The sequence below is a fragment of the Amborella trichopoda genome, chromosome 13 (assembly GCF_054954075.1).
Source record: "Amborella trichopoda isolate Santa Cruz 75 chromosome 13, AtrichopodaSantaCruz75HAP2 v2.0, whole genome shotgun sequence".
NCBI classification, from domain to species: Eukaryota; Viridiplantae; Streptophyta; class Magnoliopsida; order Amborellales; family Amborellaceae; genus Amborella; species Amborella trichopoda.
The window spans coordinates 51601068-51612121 of NC_142348.1; the positions used below are offsets into that span (position 1 = coordinate 51601068).

Genomic DNA, 11054 nt, shown 5'->3' on the forward strand with positions numbered 1-11054 from the left:
TTTTTCACTTGTTTGTTTGCCGGTTCACTGTTTTTAACGTGTTTGTTTAATTTTTCATATGATCAATATCATCGATTTCCCAAAACTTGGATATGAAATCCATATTTGAGATGCGTCCACAGGTTTAGGTCAGTCAGTCCATCCTCCATAATTGGACTGTACAAAGGCTGATACATAAAAAATAATAAAATAGAAAGGCCTATCACCAATAACAATAATTCAACTTAAATATTGATTTCGTTAAAAAAATAGAAAGGCCTAGTAGAAGTAGTTAATGGCTTCTAGCCTATAAATATGGGCACCATTATTCCATGACTTTCACATCTGAATTAGAAATGGAAGTTCCTACTCTCATTACCCTCTTCTTCTTTCTAATGCTGGTGCGCCTCTCTCTCTCTTCTCTCTAGCTGCCTCTCTCTCTAGCTTGCTTCTTTTTAACTTTTTAGCGAGGTGTAATCCTAGCTTTTCTATCACTTTCTTGCTATGGTAATTCCAATTTTTTTAGGCCCAAGAGGCGTTAATGCCTTCATTTAATTGAAAATTTTGAATCCTTAGTTACCTTGTGGATTATCTTTTCTGTATCTTGATAATTCCTATAATCCTTTATGTTTCCTTTTTTTCTTTCTTTTTTGTATTTTCCTTTTGTACTTTGAGAGAGCTATGTACGGACCGGGTAAATTACCAAATTTTACTTTTTAGTTTATAAATTTGGTAATTTTATCATGAGGTCCTATTCTCTAATCGTTATTATATTTTTCAAATTTTATCTTGGTTCAATCTTTCAAACATCAAATCGCTTATTTTTTATTTTTGCAATTTGTTAGGGGTCCTATATATATATATATATCGGAATGTTGTACAAATGAGGCGGTCCTATATATATATATATATATATATATATAGGACCGCCTCGTTTGTACAACATTCCGATAACTACAACATTGGACTACCCTATATTTTTGGCCTATCTTTCTTTATAGGGCATCAGATCATCATTTTTCATAGTTTGTTATGCTCTAGTAGTCCAAGTTTACAACAAAAAAGTAGTTAAAAATGAGTACGATGTTCAAAAGCTAGGGCCACTAAATAATGAAACTATATGAAAAACGGAACTCCGATATTTGAAAGATAGGACTACCCCACAGACAACGTTAGGTCAAAAACATAGGGTGGTCCAATATTGCACTTATCGGATTGCCCTTCAAATGGGGTGGTTCTAAATATTTAATATCGAACCGACCTACAAATGTCAAAAATAAAAATAAAAATTGATCAGTTGGGGGAAAAGTAGAAAAATAATGATAATAATAGAAGGAAGTAGGACTTGGCCATAAAATTACAAACCTTAACTACCAAAGACTAAATTTGGTAATTTTGGCATGTCTGTTAAAATCCCTTCTACTTTTGCTGACGCACTTACTTTTGCTCTCATATTGGTGCAGCTTACTTGTAGTGATGCAAGGGTTTTGGAAGAGCAAAAACAAGAAACTCCATCTACAAAAAACTTTGATCCTGAGAATATCATCTTTTACAGCAGTTATGCCAAACAAGAAAAAAAAAACTTTGATCCTGAGAATATCATCTATTACAGCAACTATGCCAAACAAGAAACAAAAAACTTTGATCCTGAGAATATCATCTATTACAGCAATTATGCCAAACAAGAAACCCCATCTTCAAAGGACTTTGATCCTGAGAACATCATCTTTCACAACAGCGATGCCAAACAAGAAACCCCATCTACAAAGGACTTTGATCCGGAGAATATCAACGTCTACCACAATTATCCAAAAAAATATGAAGATGGCAACACCATATCTGACCATTCCCTAAGTTCTTCTCAAACAGCATCCATAAAGGATTTAGGACCTGAGAGAAGTATCAAAGAAACAGATTCACATTCTCATATAACCAACTACCACCACTCTAGCTCGCATACTCCAGGACCTGGCAATATTTTCTTCCGTGAGAAGGATCTCAAGGTTGGAAACAAGCTTGACCTCTACAATATGGTAGATAAAACCTTGTCAGCCAGCTCCCCTCTACCACGCCAAGAAGCCGAATCCATTCCTTTTGAATCTGCTTCACTAGCTGATATCTTGCATCGCTTCTCGATCCCTCCGGACTCACCTCTAGCTAAGAAAGTAGCAAGGAGCCTTCAAACGTGTGAGTCTCCCCCAGTAAGGGGCGAACGCAAGTTTTGTGCCACGAGCCTCGAGTCCATGCATGACTTTGTCTCATCGATCTTGGGGCCCGAGGCTAAACCCCAAGTGTTGGCAACTACCTTGCACAACGGAGAGAATCGTCCTCCCCTTGTGCAATCTTACATTGTGAAAGAGATTCTCCTTCGATTAACACCACCATATCTGCCAATTTGTCATCCAATTACTTACCCATATACTGTGTTTCAATGCCATGTCTTAGCTAAAACCACGGTCTTGATGGTGAAGCTCGAAGGTGAGGATGGAAGCAAGATGGATGCTGCAGCAGCTTGTCACTTGGACACCTCTGACTGGGACACTGACCATGTTTCTTTCAAGGCGCTCGGCATCAAGCCAGGCACTGAACCTGTTTGCCATTTCTTTGCAGAGAATCACTCGGCTTTCGTGTCGACATCTCTTGAGGCGGCCATGTGATCATGATCATGATCCTGAACCATGTTGGATAATCTGAATGCCATTGTGTTTACGTGTAATTGTGTTTGTGTGTTAGTAACAAAGGCATTCTGTAGTTTTAAATAAGTTGATTTTCAACCATGTCCCTCCTCTTATCATGTGTTGCTATTATTAGCAGTGTCATTGTAGTAAACCAGTCTATGTTTTTGTAATGTTGTTTCAACCATGTCCCTCCTCTTATCATGCGGTGCTTTTATTAGCGGTATCATTGTAGTAAACCGATTTATGTTTTTGTAATGTTTTTTTTCCAATAAAGCATTTCTTAAAACAAATAATACCCTTCGCATTAAAAAATGGAAAATTGTTTGATAGGGCTGCAGCCCTATCAAAATAAGTAAAGCCTCATCTCACAATTCATTAAAATTACAATTCAAGCATCGGAAAACCTTTACATCGGTCGTCTCAGCTTGAATATATTAGTGGTGAAAAAAAAAAAGATTTTAAGTTTTAACAATCATGTATATTATAACAATCTATGTAGACCGTCCATTTGACCTTAAAATTAAGTGTTCATATATCCTCACTATTTTTTGAGTTTCAAAGTTTATTATTAATGTTTGAAATTGATTTAGACCCATCATGGAGATTTCTATTACTAAAAGTGCTTTCCGGACAAGGATTTGAGGTGAGGCTTTATTGTTTTTTTCCTAAAGCCTTGGCCTTATAGAAACTTCATCCTTAAAAAAAAAAAAATTAAAAATTAAATAATGCACTCTTTTTTTTTAAAAAAAAATTATATGTTAGTTTTTGGTGGGACGTTATATTGAAAAAACCAAAAAAAAAAAAAACACTTTGTTGCGAATTTTCTATGTAATTATTGGTGGCCTTTATGTCATAAATAAATGCTTGTTTTACTATCTAAATATAAAGTTGTTGTCTGTGTTATAGTTTTGCAGGCCAAAAAAGAAAGAAGAAGAAGAAGAAACTTATTCATTTAATTGAAAATGAAACTTATTCATTTCGGACACTTACAGGATTTAAGCCCACAGCTATCGGCCAAATTTTTAGACTCATGAGGGCTTTAATTCCTTCATTTAATTGAAAATTTTGAATCCCTAGTTACCTTGTGGATTATCTTTTGACACTTCCTATAATCCTTCATGCTTCCTTTCCTTTTTGGAAAAAGTTTACAAGGTTGCAGCCTTAAAATAGAGAATTACAAATGCATCGCAAAATCCATCGGAAAAGGTTGTTTTAAAGTTGAAAAACTCTCTAATTGATCATCTTGACATCAAGATGTAGAAATATAAAGAAAAAAATATTTTGAGTCCTATAAATAGTGCAGCTCGAAACACACCATCCACTATCAAGATTTTCATATGTTTATAGCAGTGTTTAAAAAACGGATCGGAGCCCTTGATCAGGCACCCCAAAAACCCACACAAGTCGGTGAATCAGCATTTCGAATCAGGAATCGGCCGAATCGGTCGGATTCGGCCTAAAAAAAAATTCAAAAAAATTATTTAAAATCATTATAAATGTTGTTTTTCAGAAATCCAATAAGTAGTGAGGGTACTACATTAATAACTTTTATTTTCTTACATCAATATGTGAATATTGAGATGTTCTTTTTTTGTAAGAAGATCCTCATCAAACATTTATTAAAACCTAACCTGATACAATATTATACATTGAAATTATAATTATTGGTTTGTATTTTTTTATTTTATCATCATTTTACTATGTAACTAAGAATAAATTTGAAATTTGTTTTATAATATCATCTAATTTAAAAAAACTTATTTACAATTATAACAAAAATAATACATTGCATAATTTATAATGTAAATAAATTAATAAATAAAATAAAATATTTTTTTATCATTGTAATTAATATAATTATTAATTATAATATTATAATAAATATGATTAAAAAAACAAGGGTATGACCCTCACAAATAAATAGACCTAATGTATAATAATTAGTGCTGATAGAAATATAGAATTTAGTAATATAAATTTGTAAATAAATTCATATTTGTAATGTGGGATAATTGATAGAGCAACTTGAAATAAATTCTAAAGTGGTATGAGCTAGTGTTATTTTTCTTTCTTAAAATATCTTATAAACTAGTTTTTTTTTTTAATGTTTAATAAACCAGTATTAGTATTATTTTTTGCTTTTTATTTTTTAATATCCTATGAGCTAGTACAACAATTTCATATAATTATGCTAGTAGCAAATCGAACGGTTTACTGTAGCAAATCAGTTGCTCTAGAATTTTTTGCAAAATTGAGGGCTCATGTTGTCTACATTTTGAAAAAAATGTGGGCAACTAGTATTTTTTTTTTACTATTCAATAAACTAGTATTAGTAATATTTTTTTTTCTTTTTTAATATCCTATGAGCTAGTAGTATCTTTTTAATCCCTATTAACTAATATCGTAATATTAATCATAGAATGAAATAATGCCTATTATCTTAATAATATTAGTCAATGCAATCGTTGTATTACGAGTTGTAAATAGTATTCCATTGTAAATCGATATTCTAATAGAAAGTGACGTGGAAGATGGGCCATGATAGTTGTCCCACATCGAAGAGATGTGAGAAGAAAATAGGCTATAAAAATAATTGCCTCAATATCTACCTTCACAAATAAATAAATCTAATATATAATAATTAGTGTGGATATAAATATTGAATTTAAAAATATAAATTTAAAATATTATTTTAATAAAATTAAAAAATAAATAAATAAATTCATACCCCTAATATGGGGTAATTGATAAAGCAACATAAAATAAATTCTTATGTGGTACAAGTTAATGTTATGTTTTTCTCTTAAAATATCTGATAAAGTAATATTTTTTAATATTCATATTTTTTGTTTTTCTTAATATATTATGAGCTGGTACTATTTTTTTAATCCTAATTTGCTAATAGCCTAATATTAATCATATAATGAAGTAATCCCAAGAGATGATAGTCTAATAGTATTAGTCTCTTTATTTAGTTTTTGGGTTAATAAATTTAATTTTTTTTGGTGAAATATAAGGGTGGTTGGCCCTATCACCCAATTATTATTTTAATAAATTTTTTTTATCATGTAATTTAATGCCGGGTGCACACCCCTCGTATTGACGGCCCACCCATCCCCTAATAGTACTAATCTATACATTAATACAACAAGAGTTTGGTTATGAGAATTGTCCTACATTGAAGAGATGTGAAACAAAAGTGGCATATAAAAGGAGTTGAAAAAACTCAAACAATGATGAGTTGTTTGGGGTAGGCCCATGTGCTCCCATGGGCTAACGACTTGAGACGATTCATGGTGTTCAACATGCGGATTTAAAAAGCTAACCGGCTAAGAATCAGCCGAATCGATTCGGGACGGCCTAAACGATACCCGATTTGGATCGACCGGCTGAGAATCAGCCGAATCGATTCGAGACGGCCTAAACGATACCCGATTTGGATCGACCAATTTTGGATTGGATCGCTGTTTTTTCAAACACTGGTTTATAGATCTATTAAATACGAAAATAGATCTTCAGATAATCCTAAGCATTATTTGCACCAAATTACATATTATGATAAAATTTGGAGGTGCGCCTTATTTTGATTGTTTAAGGTTGCAACCTCATAGAAACCACACCCATTAAATAAACGGTACAGTTCATATAGAGCATAGGCTCTAAACAATTAAATTAGAGCCTACCTTCAAATTGTTCCGAGAAATGCGGTTTCAACACTAGAAATTTTTGTGATAGCCTTAAAATATATTTTAATATTTATTTTTAAAGTTTAAAGGTCTAAAAATAGTGTAGATCGACAGATCTATGAAAACTTGAAAATTGACGGTCCAAAAATGCGTTATAAAATACGCTATTTTCAAAACTAGAAATCCATTTTTTTCTAATGTCCATACATCTTGATGTCGAGATGATCAATTTGAGGATATTTGGGTATCAAAACAACATCTTCTAGTGAAATTTTTTAGGTAGGCTCAAATTTGATTGTTTAGAGCCTCAGCTCTGTATATACTTTTCCCTTAGTTAAAAGCATAAATTATGCTATATTACTACTTTCCCTTCTACTTTGAGATTTTTATGTACGGAGAGGTAAAATCATTAAATTTTACCCTTTAGTCTATAAATTTGGTAATTTTATTGTGAGATCCCAATCCCCCATTGTTATTGTATTTTTCAAATTTTATGTTAGTTCAATCTTTTTTTTACAGCTTTTTTTTTTTTTTTTTTTAAAATTTTTGATATTTGTTGGAGGTGATTCCACATCCCATGTGAATAACGTCACACCCTTTTTAATGTTCAAATATACCTTTACTAAAAAAAATGATCCATATACAAAATAAAGGTCTAGAAACGTCTAAAATTGTTGAATACAATGATAAATTACTCCATATTATGAGTACTTTAATATAACGCTTTTTATAATTGTTCTGCCCTAACTATATTTCAGTTCTGTATTTTTTTCTTGATAAAGAAGTTAATATTAGGCTCAACTCAAACTACGATGAGTTGTTTGGGGTAGGGCCATGTGCCCCATGGGCTGCTTTCTATTTTAGTAAAAAAAATGATATGGAAGTGCCCTACCCAACGCTTTGAGAAATCACGTGATGTCATCATGGTGATTTAAAAGTAATGTGACATTATCACGGCAATTTAAAAGCTAACCGGCTAAGAAGCAGCCGAATCCCATTTTTGCCTTAGATCCGGATGGCCTAAAAGATACCCGATATTTTTCACCTGATTTCGGATCGGATCGTCGAATTTTCAAACACTGATTTATTGACCTACTTGATTTTAACTATTTTTGGAGTATAAAATTTTATAATTAAATATGAAAATAGATTTTCAGATAATCCTAAGAATTATTTAGACCAAAATTACGTATTATGATAAAATTTGGAGGTACACCTTATTTTGGATTGTTTAAGGTTGCAACCTTATAAAACCCCAACCCATTAAATAAAAGCACAAATTATGCTATACTATTACTTTCCTTTCCATTTTGAGATTTTTATGTACGGAGGGGTAAAATCACCAAATTCTACCCTTTAGTCTATAAATTTATTGTGAGATCCCACTCTCCCATTGTTATTATATTTTTCAAATTTTATCGAGGTTCAATCTTTCAAACATTGAACCACAAATTATTTTTTTATGTTTTATAGATAACGTCGTACCCCTCGTAATATCCAAAAATGCTCTTACTAAAAGAATAATTCATGTACAAAACAAAGGTCTAAAAATGTCCAAAAATGTTGAGTACAATGATAAATTACTCCACATTATGAACACCTTAACATAAGCCTTTTAATAATTATTGTGTTGTAACTATATTCCGGTTCTACGGTTTTTTCCCGATTAAGAGAAGTTAATACAAAGCTCAACTCAACGATGAGTTGTTTGAGGGTAGGCCCACGTGCCCCCATACGCTGCTTTTTATTTTAGTTAAAAAAATGTTACAGGCCTGCCCTACCCAACGACTTGAGACATCACGTGAAATCATCATGGTGATTTATAGGTGATGTAACACGTCACTTGGCATCAACATGGCAATTTAAAGGCTAATCGGCTAAAAATAAGCCGAATCCCATTTTTTCTTTAGATCCGAGAAGGCCTAAATTATATCCGATCTGAATCGCCCGATTTCGGATCAGATCGTCAATTTTTCAAACATTGGTTTATAAATCAACTTGACTTTAACCATTTTTAGAGTTTAAACTTTTATAATTAAATATGAAAATAGATCTTTAGATAATCTTAAGAATTATTTATACCAAAATTATATATTATGATAAAATTTGGAGGTGCGCCTTATTTGGATTGTTTAAGGTTGCTATCTTTTAAAAACCTCACCCATTAAATAAAAGCACAAATTATGCTATATTATTACTTTCCTTTCTACTTTGAGCTTTTTATGTACAGAGGGGTAAAATCACCAAATTTGACCCTTTAATCTATAAAATTGGTAATTTTATTGTGTGGTCCCATTCCTCCATTGTTATTATATTTTTCAAATTTTATCCCGGTTCAGATCTTTTAAACACTGAATAACTTTTTATTTTTTTTTTAATGTTTTTTATATTTGTTTGGGGTGATGTCACATCCTATTTGGCTGACATCACACCCCTCCTAATAACAAAAAATACCTATATTAAAAAAAATGATCCATGTGCAAAATAAAAGTCTAAAAATATCCAAATTGGTTGAGTACAATAATAAATTATGTCAGAACTATATTCCAATTCTGCATTTTTTTAATAATTGTTGTGTCGGAACTATATTCCAGTTCTGCATTTTTTTCCCGATTAAGAGAAGTTAATATAAGGCTCGTGTGCACAGCAGGTGTATTTTAGTAGTGCCTAGAAAGTGGGTATCTCAAAATTTAAAGATTTCATTGATACGTCTTTCATTGACTTAGGGCATATGAGATTTTGTTAAGATTTTTACTTTCAAAATACATGTTTTTAATTTGCAACATGAGAATTAGATAATATTATTTCATTATCATTTTCAAATCATAAGGATTTCACTGCTTTCATGACTAATGGCATATTAGAAACAATATAGAGCTTACTAATGGCATATTAGAAACAAAATACAGCTCTATAGGGCAATTGTGCCAAATCATAAGTTAAAGCAATAGAAAGGAAGTCCGATGGGTGAGAGCGCCAAACAGCAGCCTCCGATCGTGATGTAGCCCATTTAACAAGTGCATCGGCTACCTTGTTAGCCTCCTGTTCCATTGCTGAAAAAGGGGCCTCCTCTTCCACCGATGGGATTGTCGGATTGTAGCTCGACCCGTTGCTTCTGGCTCGGTAGGAAAGAGGAACAGCTTTGTACATGTGCACTGCCTGAGCAGTATGAAATTTCGCCTATTTTAAATACATTTTTTAATTTATGACGCAAGATTTGACATGCAGTATTTAATGTGAGCAGTTATACGTCTGTACAACTTCAGTTGTGATTATTTGTTCGCTATATTTTTATTTTATATATATATATATATATATTGATAAAATTATATAAGATGGAACTTGTGATGTAATACGATGAAAAACCAGCTACAACTGCTTTGACTTCGATTAGTTACATTTGCACTGCTCAAAAACACAACAAAAGATATTTGTTTTGACACTGCAACACCCTCCGATTGATCATCTTGACCTTAGATATATGGATATGGAAAAAGGTTAATTTCAAGTTTTGAAGACAATTCATCTTGTAATGTAAAATCTGCATCCCCCATTTTCAAAATTTTGAAGCTTTTACAGGTGTACTCGATTTGGAGCTTTAAATTTCACTATTTGAAACGAAAACATCTTTTAGGCTACCACAAAGTATTCTTGCACCAAAACTAAATTTTTTCGCTTACTTTTAGATGCACGCCTTGGATTGTTTAAAGTTGACATACGAATCTCAACCCTAATTTATTCATTTTCTTTTTTCTTTTTTAAATTTGTTAACGATGGATGACAAGATCTAACTGTGGAAGACCTTAAGATCCCGTTTTTTATTTTTTTTGCTACAAGTACCCTTAAATTTATGATAAAAAAAGCTCCTCTTCTACCTAAGGGAGCTAGTGCACAGTATGCTCCCATGCAAGCGTACTATTTAGGCCAATCTATTTTATTCAAAATTGATTCTTATCTCTAAGGATTCGTATCCCGAATCCCAACAAGTATCACGCTTCTCTATATTCAAATCCCCTTGTGCTCCACATTTGACATTTTTATTTTCATTTGCATCTATAGTTTGTTTGGAAGCACCAGAAAATAATAATAAAAATAAGGTGGTTCCAAAGTCAACATCAACAAGTTGACAAAAAAAGAAAAAAAAAAGAAAGAAGATGACATCAAACCTTCAACCATCAACCAGGAACTCTCATTCACCATACTCGATTTGTCATTTTATAGGGTGGGGATAACGACCATAAGTCCAAATATGCTGTGTCTTGAACCTCACCTCCTTATGTGCTAGGTTCTCAAACTAGGCCAGTTCAACTCGGAACTAGCCGGTCAAACCAGAACCGGGTACTGGCCGATTCGGTTTTGGTGGTTTGGATGGGTATTTTTAAAAATAAAATAAAAAAATATAAAATCTCAAAAATAAGATTCAATTTTTTAAAATCTATTTTTTTCACTACTTTCCAACTTCATTTGGATGTGCATTGTTTTATCGTGTTTGACCTTTTCGATTAGCCGGTTTATTGGTTAAACGGACTCGACCCTTGGCCGGTTTCCGATGCCAGTTCGATTTTTCTAACACTGCTCGAGAACATTGAAGAATTCTTGACTACCAACAGCACAAGAGGCATGTTTTACAATCTAAATATAAAGTTGTTCTCTGTGTTATAGTTTTGCAGGCCAAAAGAGAAACGAAGAAGAAAAAAATAAAAAGACACAA

The 11054-nt window shown here is 32.3% G+C and overlaps 1 protein-coding gene across 1 annotated transcript; it reads left to right on the forward strand.

Moving 5' to 3' along the window:
• Positions 1 to 320: 320 nt before the first annotated feature.
• Positions 321 to 2947, forward strand: LOC148779332 (BURP domain-containing protein 6-like). Its single transcript, XM_088856952.1, has 2 exons — positions 321 to 380; positions 1443 to 2947. Exons 1-2 carry the CDS (start codon positions 336 to 338, stop codon positions 2634 to 2636), a joined length of 1239 nt encoding a protein of 412 aa, XP_088713078.1. The 5' UTR covers positions 321 to 335; the 3' UTR covers positions 2637 to 2947.
• Positions 2948 to 11054: the final 8107 nt, after the last annotated feature.